This window comes from Copadichromis virginalis, linkage group LG3 (genome assembly GCF_057382275.1).
Source record: "Copadichromis virginalis isolate Kocher_CV1m ecotype Utaka linkage group LG3, C_Virginalis_male_GT1.1, whole genome shotgun sequence".
In the NCBI taxonomy this organism is placed as follows: domain Eukaryota; kingdom Metazoa; phylum Chordata; class Actinopteri; order Cichliformes; family Cichlidae; genus Copadichromis; species Copadichromis virginalis.
This window is the reverse complement of record NC_140620.1, coordinates 28,468,226-28,487,959: the sequence shown is the minus strand read 5'-3', so window position 1 is coordinate 28,487,959 and position 19,734 is coordinate 28,468,226. Positions and strand designations below refer to the sequence as shown.

At 39.3% G+C, this 19,734-nt stretch overlaps 2 protein-coding genes across 4 annotated transcripts in view; both read right to left on the bottom strand.

Moving 5' to 3' along the window:
* LOC146713915 (uncharacterized) overlaps positions 1 to 19,734 on the bottom strand; it is a 163,307-nt gene that overhangs the window by 38,649 nt on the left and 104,924 nt on the right. The gene's annotated exons all lie outside the window — the stretch shown is intronic.
* On the bottom strand, positions 4,473 to 9,445 carry LOC146713920 (uncharacterized). Of its 2 annotated transcripts, XM_085450578.1 has the most exons (4): positions 9,288 to 9,445; positions 8,359 to 8,448; positions 7,424 to 7,783; positions 4,473 to 6,765 (listed from the first exon to the last, which is right to left on the bottom strand). In XM_085450578.1, the coding sequence occupies exons 2-4, from the start codon at positions 8,420 to 8,422 to the stop codon at positions 6,626 to 6,628; spliced, it is 564 nt and encodes a 187-aa protein (XP_085306704.1). In that variant the 5' UTR covers positions 8,423 to 8,448; positions 9,288 to 9,445; the 3' UTR covers positions 4,473 to 6,625. The 2 variants fall into 2 exon arrangements, with proteins under 2 accessions (XP_085306704.1, XP_085306703.1); XM_085450577.1 differs by having other exon boundaries at positions 8,359 to 9,445.

Here is a 19,734-nt window from a genome sequence, read left to right as displayed (position 1 = left end):
TCATCTGCTTTAGGGTACGCGTTTGAGAATTATACCACGGAGTCAGGTACTTCTGATTAGAGACCTTAGTTTTCACAGGAGCTACAGTATCAGAGTCGTACGTAGTGAGGAGGTGAAATTATTAACAAGATAATCGACCTCTGTTGGGGTAGCGTTCAGATAGCTGCTCTGCTCTGTGTTGGTACAGGGCATTGAAGATGATAACAGTGGGTGGATTATATTCTTAAACGTAGTTACAGCACTTTCAGAAAGACATCTACTGAGATAAAGTCTACTCTCCACTGCTGTGTAATCCCATCCATCCATCCATCCATTCGCTTCCGCTTCTCCTTTTCAGGGTCGCGGGGGGCGCTGGAGCCTATCCCAGCTGTTGCTGTGTAATCAATTATTGTAAATGTAAATGTTATCAGGAAATGATCAGACAGGAGAGGGTTTTCAGGAAGCACTGTTAATTGTTTAGTTTCTATGCCATATGTTAAAACAAGATCTAGAGTGTGATTAAAGTGGTGGGTGGGTTCTTTACATTTTGAGAAGAAGCCAATTGTGTCCCATAACAGATTAAATGCCATGTTGAGGCTGTCATTTTTAGCATCTACATGGATTCTAAAATCACCCACAATAATTATTTTATCTGAGCTGAGCACTAAATCAGATAAAAAGTCTTAGAAATCAGAGAGAAACTCTGTGTAAGGCCAAGGTGGACGATATATGATAACAAGTAAGGCTGGTTTCTGAGTTTTACAGCTGGGGTGGACGAGGCGAAGCATCAGGCTTTCAAATGAATTAAAAGTCTGTCTTGGTTAATTAATAGGCTGGTGTGAAAAATTGCTGCCACACCGCCCCCTCGGCCTGTGCTTCGAGATTTCTGGTAGTTAGAATGACTCGGGGGTGTTGATTCATTTAAACTAACATAATCATCCGGCTGCAACCAGATTTCTGTAAGGCAGAGTAAATCGATTTGTTGATCAATTATTAAGTCATGTACTAACAGAGACTTGGAGGAGAGAGACCTAATATTTAATAATCCACATTTCACTGTTTTACTCTTTGGTTCAGTTGTGGATACTGTATTGTTCTTTCTTTGTGACTGTTTATGTTTAAGTTGTTTGTTGCTGGTTTTTAGTTTGTTTTTTGTCTGTTTGGGAGCTGACACAGTCTCTATGGAGATGGGTTTTTGGGGGGGTAGCAGGAGGAGAGAAGCTGCAGAGAGGCGTGTAAGACTGCAACTCTGCTTCCTGGTCCCAACTCTGGATAGTCGTATTTTGGGGGGTTTAATAAATTTGTCCATATTTCTAGAAATGAGAGCTGCTCCATCCAAAGTGGGATGGATGCCGTCTCTCCTAACAAGACCAGGTTTCCTCCAGAAGGTTTGCCAATTATCTTTGAAGCCCACATCGTTTCTGGGACACCACTCAGACAGCCAGCAATTTAAGAAGAACATGCGGCTAAACATGTCACTCCTGGTCTGATTGGGGAGGGGACCAGAGAAAACTACAGAGTCCGACATTGTTTTGGCAAAGTTGCACACAATTCAATATTGATTTTAGTGACCTCCGATTGGCGTAACCGGGTGTCATTACTGCCGACGTGAATTATGATTTTACTGAATTTACATTTACCCTTAGCCAGCAGTTTTAAATTTCCTTCATTGTCGCCTGCTCTGCATGCTCTGTGGGTGTTCTTCTGCTCAAAGCTGTAGCTTTAAAAATGCATTATCTTGTCAGCTATCTCTAAAGCTCCACTAATCAAGATTGCTGCCCTAACAAAGATATATAATACAGTATATCTGGCCCCTGGAAGACAATTGACTATGGTTGCCGGTGTCTCTAGCTTCACATGTCTGAGAACAGAATCACCAATTACCAGAGTTCGACCCCCGGCAGGTGTGTCACCGAGTGGGAAAAAAAAAACGGTTACACACATAAACAGGTTGGTGGTGTACCTTGGGATTCTGTTTAAGACTATGCTTCCTCCTCACCGTCACCCAGCCGCCCTCTTTCCCCAGCTGCTTGGGGTCTGCCGGGGAACAGCTAGAGGGGCCTACGGTATCTTCGACTGCACCAGCTACAGGGTCCTGGCTAGCTACGGGTGAATGAAGGGTGCGAAGCCGAGTCTCCAATTCAGCAATCCAGAGCTGCAAATATGCTACTTTTGTTACAGATATCATTACTGCTAAAGGAGGCCGAGGAGTAACTAAACATCTGACACAATGAGCAAGAAAGTGCAGGAGGGACAGGTGAAGTAGCCATGGTGCTAACGAGTCGGCTACGAGCTAAGCTAAACTAGAGAAACAGTACAGACAGTGAGTGAATACTTTGGCTATAAATTAGGTAGTGAGTACACAGAAAGTGTGCTTCGGAAGAAGCACGTGAAGATTATACTATGAAAAAAGAATGTATTTAAAAGTTTTTAATTAAATTGCTAAGCAGATAAGCAGTAGCAGTTTTTGATACGGGCGACACGGGCGGTTGCCTGGGGCGGCATCGTGTTGGGGGCGGCATCACGGGCATCAGCTAAAAAAAAAAAATAGCTCGATCTCATGTTGCCCCGACGTCATGCATAGTAGGATGGGATAGGGACCGATTGGTTTTCTATTGCCCATTTGCTGGGAGTAAGGGCGCCCTCCGTTAGCGAGGTGCGCCTGCTGCTTGCGGCACAGGGAGGAGAGGGCGGGGCGGCAGGGGATTCTCTGGCTGGCTGGAGCGGCATCTAATAACCAAAAAATGATGCAGACTTATAATTTGCACAGATGTTTTTTCGAAATTCTATATGCGCGAGAGCCCTCGATGCGCCTGCTCGCTGCTGAAGTCAAAGTAAACTTTATTGTCATCTCCGCTACATACAGTCCAGTATATAGAGAGACGAGACACAAGGCTGCAGTTACAGCAGTGCAAGTAAACAAACAATAAATATAAGAAGAGTAAGAAAATAAATATACACTTTAGGACTCGGGGAGGCAGTGTTCGCCCAGGGTGCCAAACAGGCTAGGACCGCCACTGCAGATAAGCTACTCAGAAACACCACTCTGTTTGAGCAGGAACAGGAAGTGATACTCTACCACAGAGCAATCGAACACCAAGTGACAGCGCCACCAAGAGAATGAATTCAGGCAGATGGGATAACAGGATAAAAGAGCTCAGCTATCATCTACATAAGATACACACACACACACACACACACACACACACACTTATCTCTTAGATGATATGAAAATAAAAATATTCATGAAAAACATCTAATACACTATGTTAAGCTGTTAGGATGCCAGGCTTTTTGAGTTTATTATATTATTTATACTTTCTAGTCTTTGGTTTCTTTGAGTTCTGTTTTATGGTTTATGTCTGTCTTCTCTAGTTGTTCTGTCTCCCCTGTCACCTGTATCCCCTTGTCTAGTTCGCGTCTCTGTGTATCCTTAGTTCCTATATCCCCGTGTCCAGTCAGTGTTTGTGTCTGCCCTGGTCCCACGTCTCTGTTACCTCTGTAGTGCCTACATGTGAGTCTGTGTCTTTGTTCAGTCTGTGTTATGTGTTTCCTGTTTTACTTTGAAGGTCTCTGTCTTATCTCAGTGTGTTCAGTTTACGCTTCTTTTGTCTCGTCAGTTCTGATTTGCCCCAGCTGTGTTTCCCTCCTGTTACTCATTCCCTGATTGCTCCCTCTGTGTATTTAAGCCCTGTGTTTCTCTGTGTCCGTATCGTGATCTACCGTTTATTTTGCTGTGTGTTTTGTCAGTCTGCCGGTGTTAGTTTATTTTGACTTTTTTCCAGTTTTTCCAGTTTTTTCCAGTTGATATTAATATTAATAATTAATAATATTAAAGCTGTTTCTGTTTAAGTTTGTATCTTGAGTCTGCACCTTGGGTCCTATTCCTGTTTGCACACAGCCGTCACTTAACATAAGCATTTGTTTAAAAAAACAAAAAACTTAATGTGTTTAAATGTTTATTGAATATAGCAGAAACATGAATATACAAAATTAGCATGAAGCTGTATGCTTAACATTCTTCAACATTAATAAATTCCTTCTTTGTTACCAAATTTAAAAGAAATATTTATTGTACAAAACTGTTTTAAATTACATTTTTGTTCTAATTAAAGACTTATTGTGGACATTTCTATGCAGAAAAAAGCACCAATGTCCTTTTTTTTATTTATTAACATACCTAACATAAAATTAAAATATTAATACTATACTAATACTGCTCTCAGAGTCTGTCCACTTTGCAGCCACACACCATCTCCACTCCACATCAACTTCTTTGTCAATGAGACTGAGGTCACTCAAAAAGAGAAACCCAAATGGCTGAAACTGAGGTACGTCTGAGTTAACCCCCGTAAACTCTGGACCTTAAATTTTCAAGGCCTCACAGTGAAACAGCAAAGAGATGTAAAACTGAAATTAAGTCCTGAGAGATATCATTCTGTGGACCAGGTTCAACAAAGCCAGACTTTCTTTTTGTTGTTTTGCTTAACAAAATCTAAAATCCTAGTCAGAGATAACTTTAAAGTGCCCACTCTTAAACATCATATGACACTGCCCCATATCTAATGAAGAGATTTAAAATTTTAAACATTAAATCAACTTTACTGATCTTGTATTCTGGGTATCTCAAATAAAAAAAAATGTTTAAAAAGCAGCTTCTTAAGGTCAACTATGGGTAAACACTGATTGGTCGACTCATTGATTGGTGTTCTTCAACACACCAATTTGTGTGCAAAGTGTCAACAGCAAAGTCTTTTGGCCATGTTGACCTTTGAAATAGACGCACACATAAACCTTCATAAAGTCTAAAGTGCTTCATATGGTTTGTAAACAGGAGCAGAAACAGACACACATGAGGGCTAATTAGTTAATGAGTTAATTAGCCACACATGTGCTAAATATGACAATATCAAAGTCTGATAACAAAGTGCTGGATGAAAATTTTTTAAAGCTTTATAGCTGGAGTTAGCATATCCTTCTGTTGTTGTTCTCCATTTGTTGAAGTGAATTAACATTTTTTTTTTTTTTTTTTTTAAAGAAGGTAGTAATAATTAAAAGATTGTCAAAAAGGCAAACTTTGTTTTTTATGCATTACTTGGAGTTTAACCTTTTGTCTGGAAAGACTTCTGAAAAAATTGGTCAGGCATAAGAACTGGACTTTCAAGACTTACAAGAACATCTGACTCCTGGGATTCGAAATGTAAAGAGATCGGCGGCTCAAGACTTTTTCATAGTATTGTAGAAGAGTGGGTGTGGTGTAAATGTGCACTGCTCTGTGGCACAGCTCTGAGGAATTTGAAAAACATTGGCAGCAGTCTCATTTAGGGATGGGTACCAGTTCTGACATAAACGGTAGCATAAAGCACATTTCTGTGCTTTATTTCGGTGCTTTTTTTTCCAGAGCTGTGATACACTTTAGATTCTAGCCAATCATTTTACGTTTCCGAGGATAGTAGGCGGGTCCAGGTACGTACATTCTTTTAGAGCAGAGCTACAGATTAAAAATGCCCAAGGCGAAGCGGTCAAAAGTCTGGCTGTACTTCACAGCAAAAGATGCAAACTCAGCAGCCTGCAACAAGTGCTTTAAGCTGATAAATGGCCTGTATTTATATAGCGCTTTACTAGTCCCTAAGGACCCCAAAGCGCTTTACATATCCAGTCATTCACCCATTCACACACACATTCACACACTGGTGATGGCAAGCTACATTGTAGCCACAGCCACCCTGGGGCGCACTGACAGAGGCGAGGATGCCGGACACTGGCGCCACCGGGCCCTCTGACCACCAGCAGTAGGCAACGGGTGAAGTGTCTTGCCCAAGGACGCAACGACCGAGACTGTCCAAGGATACTGTGATACTGTCAAAGGAGGTAACACCTCAAATCCGATGAAACACCTGGCGACGCATAGCGTTTTTTTTAAAAGCCGAGAAATGCACTGTATTTGATAGCTTGCTGCGAGACCTCACACATCTACTGCGGGTGTGGTGCCTGTTATCGGACCCGGAGTTAGCAACATCCCCCAAAAACCCGAAGAGGAGAGTCCTGGCCCCTAGCCCTGTCAGTGTAGCAGAAATGATGACGGATGATGATGGCAGCAGCAGCCGTTCTTTTCTGCGTGAGTAGCTTAATGTTGTTCGTGTGTAATTTACGTTGAGTAGGCTAACCACGTTATTACATTAATGCATGTAAAGTGAACTAGCAAACATCATCATAGCTACATGCGGCTGTCTTCTTGTTTGATGGCAGATACTCCCTTCACCCTGGCTAAAAAGGCTAAAATGACCAAAGAAAAAGTGGGAAACAGTTAAACATGAGAGGTTTTTAGACAAAGTTTGTGTTTTTTCCATTGTTTAAGCACTGCTTCCAGCCAAGAGTGATGCCATAAATCCTCTATAGCTGCAGAAAAGACTAACATTGTTATCTTTTTCCAAAAAAACAGCTGAACATGAGAGGTTTTTGGACCAATTTTGTGTTCTCCATTCTTTAAGCACCGGTTTGAGCACCGGCACCGTTTCAAAAGTACTGATTTGGCACCGGTATCGGATAAAACCTAAACGATACCCATCCCTAGTCTCATTACAGTCAGAGGTGACCTCAGGAGTAATCTGTAATGGGCTGCTACTTCACATTAATACAAATAATATTATTTACAAAATGTTACAGACAGGTAACGCAGTGGCAGCGCTATGATCACCACTGCAAACAAAGCCAGAGCTGCGTGGAGGCCGATCCTCTTAGAGTTCGCTGGTTTTGATGTCACTTCCACAGGTTTGTTAAAAGTTGCTGCAAAGAAATTGAACGAGCATGAGTGAAGGGATCATTCTTCAAGAAAACTTAGTGACTAATTAACAAAGTTAGTTGCTTAAGACTTAAGAGATTAAGACTAAGATCAAGCATGAATTTTAGTTTAACACACTTCATTAGTAACCGCTCTTAAATAGTCAGACCAGACTATCTGGTAACAAACGTCCCGACATGACTCTCACTTAAGTTATCTTTCTCCCCCATTCTGATCCTCAGTCTTAACTTCAGCAGGTCGTCTTGATCATGTCTACATGCCTAAATGCTGCTACAGTGTGATCAACTGATTAGACATTTGTATTAATAAGCAGTTAAACGGGCGTACCTAATGAAGTGGCTGAGAGTGTACATGCTAATGTAGCATTCACAGCCTGTGGTACTTTATATCATGGCCACTGGTTCAGGATGAACTTAACATGATGGCATAACCAGAGAAGAAAAATCAATGTTTGTGAGACAGAGAGAGGGTAAAGGAGTGCATGGTTGTGATAATACTGATGCTGATTTTTTTTTCTGGTGACTGAAAATATACACAAATGTATAGATTGAGTACAGTACTTTAAGTATGCAAGTCTAAATATTTGATACTACATAGTTATTGTTATGGAAACCAGCAAAAGAGTCAGTGGTGTCATCTTACCTGTAACACTGAGGTCACAGGTTTTGGAAATAACTTCTTCGTTAAGGACAACGATGCAGTGATACATCCCCGTGTCGTTGAGCCTGAGATCAGTTAAGAGACATTCAAGTCGTCCTTTCCTGGCGAGCTGTGGATCACACTGCAGTCGTCCTCTGTAGTTCTCATCTGGATACACCTCAGTGCCAGTCTTGCTGTTATAGAAGAAAACCTGTGTCTTCCTTTTCACATTCATTAGGTCTATTTGCAGGAAGTCAGGAGGCCTGTTGGTGTCTAAATGGAGCAGCCATGTTATTGTGATGTTACTTTTTTCCTCAGCTTGGTAGACCTCCTGTTCTTCACTCATAGTGAAGTTACTTTGACCTGCAGGAGGAAACAGACACAGAATAAATTAGGAACCATATTAAAAGGCAGAATCAGCTCATGAAACTCAGTAAGCATACTGACAATCTCAGGAGTCAGGCGTCTCTTTCTGACTGTCTTTTATGAGGAGAAGCTAATCAAAAGAAAGTTATAGAACAGAGATAAAACGTATTGTTTGAGAGCAATGAACTGACAGCAGAGCTCTATTTGTTAGTTTCCACGTACACAAGTGTGTGACGGTCTGCTTTGCTTAGTTTTCATTACGGGGTGAATGTGAGGCCCAGTGTGGACTCGCGGTCTCCATCAGGGAAAGAAGAAAATATTTTCTGTAATTCAGAGCACAATTTCTCTGATTTTTGAAGTATCAAACATTTTAAATCATGTGATTTCAAACAGAAATCAGAGTCTAAGACTCAATATCAGCACGAAGTTGACTGAAGCAGGTCTCTGGACTTAGACTGTGGTAACAGGCAGCAGGTATGTGACTTTTTACTGCTTTAAATCCTTCTTTTAAACTTCAGAAACAGGAAGTTTACAAACTAATGCTTCATCAGCTGAACACAGCAGCTACTCACCCACTGCAGCACAGAAGAGATTCACAGTTAGTACTGAGAGGAGGAGAGCTCTGGAGCTCCACATTCTTCATTGTACCCTAAACAGTAAAACTAAGAACAGCATTCTTTACAACAGATTCAGTTCATTCATATCACAGCTGAAGTAGACTGAAGATAAACGCTGCAGATAGGATTTCTTATCAGATGACTTTGACAATGTGTTTATCCTTGGAAGAAACACATTAATAAATAGAGATGGCAAAAATCAACTTTTTTAAGTTTGAGTTTCATTTTGAATGAAACTTTTTTCCCTTCATACTATTTTCAGATTTCTCGTACACCAAATCCAAGGATTTAAAGTAATGCTCCGGATGCAAGGATTTCAAACACCATTTTGTTATATCGTAGTTTTTGCACTCACGATAGATTCACTTCAAAAACTCTTTGATCTCTAACATGGATTTTATGATTGCACAGACGTAATCGACGTCATGTTTTTATGCAGCTGAAAATGCTGCAGACAAATGATTCTGAATCCCCAAATTGGATTCTGTTCATCTGGACGTAACGTTTTGAGCGGGAAAAATTTTTCGTCACTCATCCAAGTGACTTCTTCAGTCTCAGCCGACTGCAGGTTTCCCAACCTTATCAACAATACATTTGCACAATGACTGAAACTAAATGAACAATGGGCTGTGAGATTAGTTCCTTGATATACAAATTGTCACGATTATTGATCAACAACCATTGATTCAAATTATTCTGAAGAAACATATCTAACGTATTTCTGATCTGAAGAGGAATGCAGACTCATACTTTAGGCAATTATAAATCTAAAGTACAGTTCACCTATTTAAAGCATACAAATGTCAGAGGAACCTTATGGAACACTTGTTATATACTTTTATAAAACTATCAAAGCTTGCAGGCCTCTGTGGACATTTACTTACTGCAGAGTCCTGTGTCGGACGCAGAAGGAGCATAGTCACAGAAAAAGAACAAAATTGTCCAAATATCTGAGGTAGGAATCCAAATTTATATACATTAAAATCATAAAAAATGCATCAACTCTCTCAAGGCTCCAAAGAAAGAAACAAACATATTCCAACGTTTCTCATTGCACAATAACGACACACCTTCCTGCTTTCCCCTAAAGTCAAATGGAGCCAGTCCGCCCCCTCATGTAGGCAAACCCAGACATGCAAAACGAGCTCATAGCTGTGAGATCATAATGCTCAGAGTTTTATATGAGCAAAGATGGTTATTCTGTGTGGAGTTTGTATGGTCTGTCCATGTTTGTGTGGGGGGATGTGAGTCACTGTTGAGATACTCTGGTTTTCACTTATTAAACATTATTTAAGCTTTAGGTACTACTTTTAGAATATTTCATCTCTACATCAGCTCTCTGTTATGATGCACTGCTACAGATTCAGCAGACTGAGGGACAGTACATTAAAATTGCTTTGAACCTTTAGCTCTACTGCTAAAAAGCTCCTAAATAAACACATTGATAGACTTCATTTTTTAAATGCTGTGTTCATTCCAGGTGAACACTGCGTAGGCACAAGTCATGTCAGGACAGCCTCCAGCTTTCATTCTCACAAGCTGTTTATTTGCATTCTCTCAGATTGTTTTAGGTTTAATATTGCTCATGAAAAGAAAAAAATCTAAACCCTGGTTACAGCCTGTTTTACTCTGTTCAAATTTACTAAGTATCAAATTCCAAATATGAGCCCACAATCAGTTCATATTTAGTTACTAAGAGTACTTTGTTACTTCAAAAAAGCGCCCCTCCGACAGCCAAATCCATATGTTCTCTGATTGGATTGCTACATTTGTGATTGACATGACATTGACCAATCAGATGAAAGGAAGAAAAATAGGGTCAAAATTCGTATTTGTAACTTGCAGAGATTCACACGGTTTTTCTTGGCTAAGTCCAAATTTCTAGTTTATTTTTGGGGCATGGTCTGTGATGCCACTGCAGGTGAGATGGACGCACCTGCGCACATCTACAGTCATGCCTCGCCGGCATAAAAAGCTGTTCTTGCCTGTGATTGTGTTGTTGGTGATGTGTGTGGCTGGCATAAGGAGAGCTGAAGCCGCCGAGTGTGACAGCAACCTTGTAAAAAGTGTATACAATAAAGATCTGGAAAAGCAGTTGAAAAAAAAGCAGTCGTCGGGCCTGTTGTGGTCGTTCACAATTCTTATATTCAGATTTATGTACTTAGAATTTCCACTGTAGAATTTTCCATACCTTTTTGGGTCTACCGTGGCTCAGGGGGTTGGGAAGCGTATCTGTAACCGGAAGGTCACCGGTTCGATCCCCGGGCTCTCTGTCCTGGTCGTTGTGTTCTTGGGCAAGACACTTTACCCTACCTGGTGTTGGCCAGAGGGGCCGATGGCGCGATATGGCAGCCTCGCTTCTGTCAGTCTGCCCCTGTAGCTGTGGCTACAACTGTAGCTGCCTCCACCAGTGTGTGAATGTGAGAGTAAATGAATAGTGGCATTGTAAAGTGCTTTGGGTGCCTTGAAAAGCGCTATATAAATCCAATCCATTATTATTAAGGTGAAAAACGTGTGTCAGTATGACCAGATGTAGCCTGCTTAACTATGTAGAAGAATGAAACTCCAGCGCTTCCTGGAACATAGATAGTGGGAGTCACTATCTGCCCGGCAACAGCGAGGGTGGGACAAGAAAATGTTTTAACTGAACATGCGGGAGTTGTGTTTGATGTTATAAAAGAGATGCTGCGAGGACTCAAAGGCAGACCAGGTGACTGTATAAGTGAGATGTTTGCTATCCACTTGCTCTCCTGCATGCAACAGGTGTAGCTACAGCTGATCACATTGCAAACTTTAATAACAGAAAATTCCAACACAGTGTACACAGCAAATTCAAAAGTGTTAAATGTTTTGGTGTTAATAGTCTTCTTGCAAAAGTAGAGTTAATTTTACTCTAAGCAGAGTCACATTCTTTTAATGTAACTCTGAGGTGTAAAATGATAGTAGTTCAAATCGAGTGTTAAAAATGAGTGTTTCTCTGTCAAATCTGGAGGTGTTACAATGGAAACATTAACTCTTGACCTCTTAACTCTGAACTCCTAGAGGGGCTATGACACCAACAGAGTAAATTCACAGACTCCGCCCCCAGCATGGCTCCAATCGAAGCTGAAGTGAAGCCGTTTCATTTTGCTCTACATATTTGAGTTGTTTGCCATGCTTGGTAAGTCATTTTTTCAAAGATTGTTTCAATTATTATTAGCTTTTACTTCTGTGGCTCTTTGGAGTTGAGACAAAGCTGTGTGAAAGGCATTAGCCATGTTGCTCGCTGATAGCATAATATTCTGTTTTAGCTAGCTGAAAGGTATTGTTTGCGGGCAAATACCACAGCCTTGAAAAAAGCTTGCATGTGAATTTTCAGTCAAATTTTTTGGTCAAATACACCTAAAACAATGTGTAGAATGTGAAATGTTGGTATAATGGTGCTACTTGAATCCTGAAAACGATCGCCCATAAAAAAAACGAGCAAACAACAGTAGCTGACGTCCTGACTGGATTCTACGTTAGCATAGATCCCTCCAGAGTTTTGTGCACACGGTTTAGGTAAAAATGAAAAAGGTTGAGGTTTTACATTTAGTTCAGTATTACCTGTTGCCTGTGTCTTTGTCTTTTGAGAAAATACTTTACACAAGTAATGGCTCAAAGAGGATTCCTTTTTTTTTTTTTTTTACTGTGCTGCAATTGTTTACTGGATTATTTGTGCCATTAATTAGCGTCAACTAATTTTTATTCAATCTCCACACAGGATATGCTTGTGAAGATGGAATATGGGGGAGAGCAGAAGTGCGTTGAAGTTCCACAAAGGGATGAATGAAGGACATGCATATTGTATTGAAGAAATAAGTGATGAGAATGCTGTTATTTGCATTTACCATGTCAGACCTTTTGATAAACAAAATTCTAATGAAAGTGAGAACATGTACACTGTTACATCTTTCAGAAGATGTTTTGAAATTGTGGTGCACAGTTCAGAATAAATGTTTTTCAAAAACCATTGCATCTTTTTAGTAAATGTTTATTTCCAAAAGAAATTTCTAGAAGTTCAGAACAGTAAAATTCCCGCTTTTTCAAATTCAAATTCAAATCAAATTCAAATTTTATTTGTCACGTACACAGTCATACACAGTACGATATGTAGTGAAATGCTTGGACAACTGCTCGTGATCTAAAGAAAACAAAAAAGGAAAAGGCTATGAATAAGATAGGAAATAAATATGAAAAATTAAAAAGGGTAAATTTAACTAGGAAGGAATAAAATATAAATTAAGGTTAAAAATGAAATAACTATACAACACAAATTAGAATGAAGGGTAAATTTAACTGGGAAGAATAAGATAAAGATAAATATATAAATTAAAGTTGAAAATAAAATAACTGTACAACAAAATACACAATACACAATATAGAACTATATAAGAATGTATGAAGAAATCTAAATATAAATAAATATATACACAATAACAGCAGCTGTACAAGTATTAACCGGAAATGAAGAATATAGTGACCAGTGTTGTGCAAAACCAAAGTCCAGAAAGTCCAGTGTGTGTGTAAGAACCATATGTGTGGGTCAGTACTGTGTGGTGGTGTGATTGAGAGACCGTATCGCCTGCAGGAAGAAGCTCCTCCTCAGTCTCTCTGTGTTGGTTTTTAGAATGAATTAGAAGATAACTCTTACGTAGTTAAACTAAAATACTCTTTGAGAGTTAATATATAAACTCTTAACACCAAGTGTTAAATTATCAACTCCCGACAGATTTGGTGTTTAACACTAAATCAGAGTTGACGTACCAACTCTCCAAAAAGAGTTAAATTAACACTCTCTGGTGTGGACCCATATAGACACTTTAACAGTGTTGAAATCAAATCCGACAGTGTTAATTTGGACATGCTGGATTTGCTGTGTATACATGTACAAAGAATACTATGAAATGGAGAGACTAGACATATATAGAATATACAGGATTTTTTTCCCTGTCATACTTGTTTTATTTGTTTTGAAAATACCACATGCATTACGTTAAGTGACTTTGGGAGAGACCACTACCTCAGCAGTGTAGGGGAGAAATGGCAAGATTAAATACAACCAAACGGTGTATATATATATATATATATATATGAGAAAAGGATCCGAATTGCAACCACCACCACACTCTCACACACACACACACACACATATATGTGTGTGTGTGTGTGTATATGAGTGAGACTTGACTGTACATGGGCTCCTGGGCACGTGTCCAGGTAATGGCATTTTAGCAGCTGCACCACAACAAGTAGTAACAAGCCAACACAGCCACATCAGGCTGCTGCTGGAGAAGTGCAGGTGGAGGGACAGCAGCCCGAGAAAGACATGCAGGAGGATGGAGCTGAACATCTCAGTGTCCTCTTCATCCAAAAACAGCTTCAAAGTGTTTCTTTCATCAATCAAGAAACTTAATTTTGCCTCAGCTGTCAACCACAATAGTAGCACAAAAGCAAATGTTTCTGATATCATTAATTAAAACATTTGTTTAGAATGTAATGACTTTTCACTACCTTAGCAAATCAAACAAAATTAATATCAAACATTTGTGCTATGTTTGTTTTAAAGATATTAATAAAAGTCTTTAGAGGTCATCCAATGTCAACCAGCCCCCCACATTAACGAAAACAAACAACATTGGTGCCAGTCAATTGTGCTATGTTTGTGCTGGTTTGTGATGAACTAGCTATTATTTTTGTTGTTGAGTTATTCTATTAAACTTGAGCGGCTTGTCAGTTCTATGTATTTCGTTTTTCTTACATGAAGCATGGCTAAAATATTCCCATAGTTTTGTATTTTGCAAATAAAGTTTCATTTCCTGGACAGAATGCATAGTTTATTTTAACTATTATAAGTTAATCTAGTGGTTTGCTTTTAAAGAGTGTGATCATGATAAAACAAATATCCAATACTGATGTGTGTTTCACAACCTTTTCACAGTAATGAAAGGGGCTGGTTGACCTTAGATGAACTCTAGAAACTTTTATTAATATCTTTAAAATGATACCAGCACAAACAAAATTTTTTGCAGCACAAACCAGCACAAATGTGGCACCAATCATGTTTGATTTCATTAATGTGGGGGGGGGGGGGGGGGGGGGGGCTGGTTGACCTTTAATCTTACATTAATATCTTTAAAACAAAAACAGAACAAATAAAACTTTTTACAGCACAAACGTTTGGCATCAGTTTTGTTTGATTTGAAGAAGGCTGAGCAAGTGAAACAGGTCCAATGCACTAACAAGTCATTTAGAGGTCAGGAGCCCCAAATAATCCCAATTCCAGAAAATGTATTTATGAATATTTAACACTTTGCAAGATTTCTTGTTAAAAAAAATCCTTTTTTCTATCCATGTTACAAGAAGACAACAAACAAAATGTAGCTGTAAGCCAGTTGGAACACCCCCCAGCCCCAGCTTTCCTCTCGGTCCCATAAAGAGATAAAAGTCTAAACAAGACCCGACATGAAAATATGAAAGCTTATGATATTGGCACATTAGCAACTGGGTGCTACTTTAACACACAAGGTTTACACAATCCAGCGAGGTTTCCATCTCAGGAATGACGTCCATCATGACCATTTATTTTTCATGTGCATCATTAGGAAATTCATAAAATAATCCATATGAGTTTGCATTACACAGAACCACATGAGATAGTATAAAACACTAAGACCCACACCCAGCTCTGTGCTGTGACTACATGGCCAAAGTTGAAAATAGCATTAGCTTCACAATGGCTAAGACTTTTAAGAAAACCGTGCGCTGCCTCAGAAAATGACCATAGATGTGAGCTGTTTGGATGAACTGCTGTTAGAAGCTAAAGCTAAGCAGTGCTGTGTTGTCTTTAGACACTCAGCTTGAAAGCACAGGAAACAGACTTTAACTTTATATATTTTATTCTAAACCATGATCTCTCTGTTTCCAGCCAATAATAGTTGCACCTAAGCCATCTTTAGAAAAAAAAGAAAAACAAACAGCTTGTGAGGATGGAAGGTATGCAGCCATGGTAGTCATACAGTTGTACAACTGGCATGTGTCCAAAAGAACGTTACAGAGCATGTTTGCCCAAGGCGTGAAGATGTCGGATAAGGGGGTGGGGGAGTTTTTCCTCTTTTATATGTGTTTGAATAGATCTGTGTGCTTCAGTCCTACACAATCTCTTCACTTGGTCGCTCCTGGATTACTGTAGCAGTCCCCCGGACCAAGGAAGAAATAGAGAGAGCCTCGACGGGTGCAGTCATTTTTACTTTGAGATTCATTCAGAATCTAACAGTGCTGAGGTGCGCCAATGCACCGTGAAAACTAAACAGAAACACAAAATACATTTTGTTCGACGCTTATTGGAAATATGAACTCAAATAAAGCAGAAAATACAACAAAATATCAACTGAGCAATCAAATACAACTTAAAACATGTACCTCGCTCCGCATTCCAAGGGCTGCAAATTGTTAATTTCGCTAGAGTCCGGTATCACGCTGCTTCACGCTTCATTGCCTACTGGGACATGTGCGGCACAAAAACCGGTCTGAGCTGGAAGTGCAGCTAGTGCAGTTAACTAAGCAACAGAGCCCTCTACTGGACACTACGCGTAGCTGTTCAGGCTTAGATCAATAAACAAAACTGGACCTTTACAATTACTGTGTGGCTCTGATCAGGAGCATGTCCACGGAGCTGTAACTGACATTAGCTGTTCACACCTCAGAATTAGGTTCTGTGGTGGTGATGAGCTTCACAACTGTGCAAGGAGATCATAAGATACACCAGAGCAGTGTCATGGCAGCTCATGTAACAACTGTTAATCTAGTTATTTTTGTTTCCACATAAATTCAGTACTATTCCTGAGTCGCTGAGCACGATTCTTCATCTGCTTTCTCTCATGTGCATTTAATGATGTACATGTGCTCAGTATTAACGTTTTAGAAATGAAGGCAGAAACATTTTGGGGCAGGAGGGGTTGTACTACAGACATCAAATAGAAATATGTGCCTTACAAATTCACGAGTTTCAGTAAAAACAAAACAAAAAAACTTGAACAAACTGCTTTTATTGTGAGATTCATGTTCTGCTATGACACTGGGCTGAGTAAGCATTTTGAGCTGTGTTGACTTTGTTCTTCACCTCATTTCTGTCCTCTCCTGTTGGACTGGGCTGTTGGACTTTTGTGTGTGTGCGCATGTGTGTGTGTGTCTGTATGTGTGTGTGTTTAAGATTGCCTTTAATACTGGAGACATAGTATATAATACTATATGAGTCTGCATAATAAATAATGTTATGCTATAGATTATTTTTCTGATGATGCCGGCACATTTGTAAGTCTAGAACTTCTTTGAGCACTTTCTATCAGTCATTGTTATTAGTACCAGGATCATGAACAGGAGTGCTGATGACTCTTCACCTCTCTCTCCTCTCACAGGGAGAAGATGATCTGCAGGATCCTGCTGCTCATCATCCTCACCTCATGTGTCTCTGGTTAGTTTACAGCTTCACTTTATGAACTCCAAATAAAGCTCAACAACAGATTTGTTCCAGTTCTCAGTGTGTCTGCTCCTCTCTTTCCCTCTCTGTCTCCTCAACAGGATCATTTGTAGTCAATGTGACACAGACCTGCTATCAGGCAGAGGAGAACCACAACATCACACTGGAGTGGACGTTCACCACCAACATGTTTTGTTTGTGTAAGTTTGGTCAGAAGGTTCCTTTGTAAGTGCGCATGCGCCATTAGCGTGCTGCCTGCTGTAACCCTAATTTCCTCCGGGATTAATAAAGTATTCTGATTCTGATTCAGACCTGATGGATCCTCTAAATTCCTTTTTATCATCTGTGAACTGATAGCTGAGGATAAAGCTTTTGTCCTGCATCAGTTTTCAGTTTTATTTGTCATATGCAAGTTAGCACAGGGTCAGCATTGCAATGAAATGTGTTTGACGAGCAGCAGTCACTCAGCAGCATGGTACAGTAGAAGAAAATAAAATAAAATAATAAAAAAAATAAATAGAAAAATAGTAAAGAGCAAAATATTTGAGAGACATGGTAAAAGAGAAAAGATGACTAAATATATATGTATCTATAAATATAAATATATGTACACTAGTGATTAAATAAGAAAATTTCGAAAAGAAATATGACGGGGGGGGGGGGGCAGATGGGATATTGCACAGGAATGAGCAGCAGAAAATTACAGTATTGCACTTTTTAAATATAAATATCAATAACAATAAAGTGGAGTGACCAGTGCAGATTAAACAGAGTACTTGTGAAGCTGCAAGGTAGCTTCTGAGTGCGTCCTGTGGACTGTGTTGTGTGTGTTTAAGTGTTGTGGTTGAGGTGTCGTATGGCTTGGTGGTAAAAACTGATTTTAAGTCTTGTAGTCCGAGCAGACAGACTCCTGTAACGTATGTATCAGGTTCATGAAGGTGTTGAGGTGTCAGAGTCTCAGGATGAAAAGTTTTCGGGACGAGTCCAGAGTGACAAAGACGCCCTCAGAGAAGGACGAATCAGACTTCAACTGTCCACACTCAGGACTGATGACTCGGGTCTGTACCTGTGTGAGGTCAACACTGATTATGGCTTCAGCTCTGCCAGCTGTCGACTCAACATCATTGGTACGTTGATTTAGTAAAACTTTTAAGATGAGTGTCATATTCTCCTGAGATCCACCCTATTCATTAATGTCCTCTGTAATGGATATTTGTTTTTGGCCTATATCTTTTGACTTATTTGAGGTACCCTCCTAAGTCCTGATGTATGCCAGTGAAAGTGTAGAGTATTTGATGTTGAGGACATTTAAACACAGGATCCAGAAAGCTGTTTCAGACATTTACTTCTGCGTTAATGTTGTTTTTGTAGATCGTTGCATGGATGTTTTTTCCTGTGAATGTTCAAGTAAACAACGAATACTTACAGTTACAAACTAATCCAGAGTGTCAGTGTAACAAGCTGCTGAAAGAATTAAATAAATTAGGATAACTGAAGCATCCACCATCTTGATATTTTCTCTGTCTTTAAGGAAACTGATCTCAGGAATCGAATGTTAATATTCCTCTACATGTAGTTTTGATCAAATGAACCAATAATCAATTTTCTCAGTTTACAGGATTCTCTTTGTTCTCATTATGATGGTCAGGAGGTCCTAACAGGATATGATGTTATTCATAGTGATGTCAGAAACAGTAAAGCTTTAAACTTGGATTTAATAGATTTATTTCAGCACCTTCATTACCAATGCAACTTATTCTGATGTGTTGTTAGCGTAATTGTTTTTAATAAATGTGAGCGACTCAGATGTTTGTGTCTCTGCAGCAGTGAGGGATTGTCCTGAACCTGAGAGAAAACCTGAGACATCAAACACAGAGAGACGAGGAAGGATCGGCCTCTACTGTGGACTGACAGCAGCTCTGCTGCTTCTCTGCTGATTTCATTCATTTACTGTCTGGATAAAAAACAGGATTTCTACTCACCTAATAATAGATGTCAATCAGTGGAAACAGTTTGGTCAACAATGTAAACGAGACTGTTGGAGTTCACTTTAATAACATGATGGACAGAATAATGAGACACGATCCACAAAATCATGAACTTCATGGAAATCTGTTCATTCATGAGCTATAATCATAAACTTGATGAAGGAAACTGTTTTACATTTTACAACAAGTTTACATTATTTTGAGGTTAAATTTTAGGGTTAGTTAATTTCTATTTCTATGCAAAGCAAGAGGAACTTCAATACAGAGCATTATATTCACAGTTTAAACCAGATATTTACATACACTTTAGGGGAAAAAACATGACAAAATTGTTTTTAGTGTTAAATATAAATTTAGAGTAAACTTGTTTTGTTTTGGATAAATAAATATTGAAATATCGTTTGAATTAGTTAAATGTCAGAATAAAGAGAGACAGAGCTGTCTATTTTTATCACTTTCGTCAAATGTAGGAGCACATATACACTAAGTTTATTGTTAATTAATAAGAAAACTCCAGACGATTCCATTCTGAGCTGAAGAAGCTTCTGATAGGTTAGTAGAGTCCATGTGAGTAAATTGGTGGCACACCTGTGGATGCATTATGTGTTCTTTATTATAATGTTCTTTTTTATTATTATGCATAATTATGTTCTTTTCAAAGAACATAATGTGTTCTTTGCAAGAACACATACAAATAGATTACACGCAACATTTTTTCCTCCTGTACATCATTCCTGTTTTACTGTTGTCTTCAAACATTACTCATGAAACCACCCCACAATAACAACAGCGCCTTTCTTGGAAGTTACTGAAAACTGAACTGAAGCTGTAGTGAACACAAACAGA

Excerpts from the sequence above, each read along its gene's own strand:
- LOC146713920 (XM_085450577.1), bottom strand. The coding sequence starts at position 8,422 with ATGTGGAGCTCCAGAGCTCTCCTCCTCTCAGTACTAACTGTGAATCTC. Across the intron at positions 7,784-8,358 it reads TCTCTTCTGTGCTGCAGTGG|GTCAAAGTAACTTCACTATG; the intron begins GTGAGTAGCTGC and ends TTCCTCCTGCAG. Across the intron at positions 6,766-7,423 it reads CTGTGACCTCAGTGTTACAG|CAACTTTTAACAAACCTGTG; the intron begins GTAAGATGACAC and ends ATTTCTTTGCAG.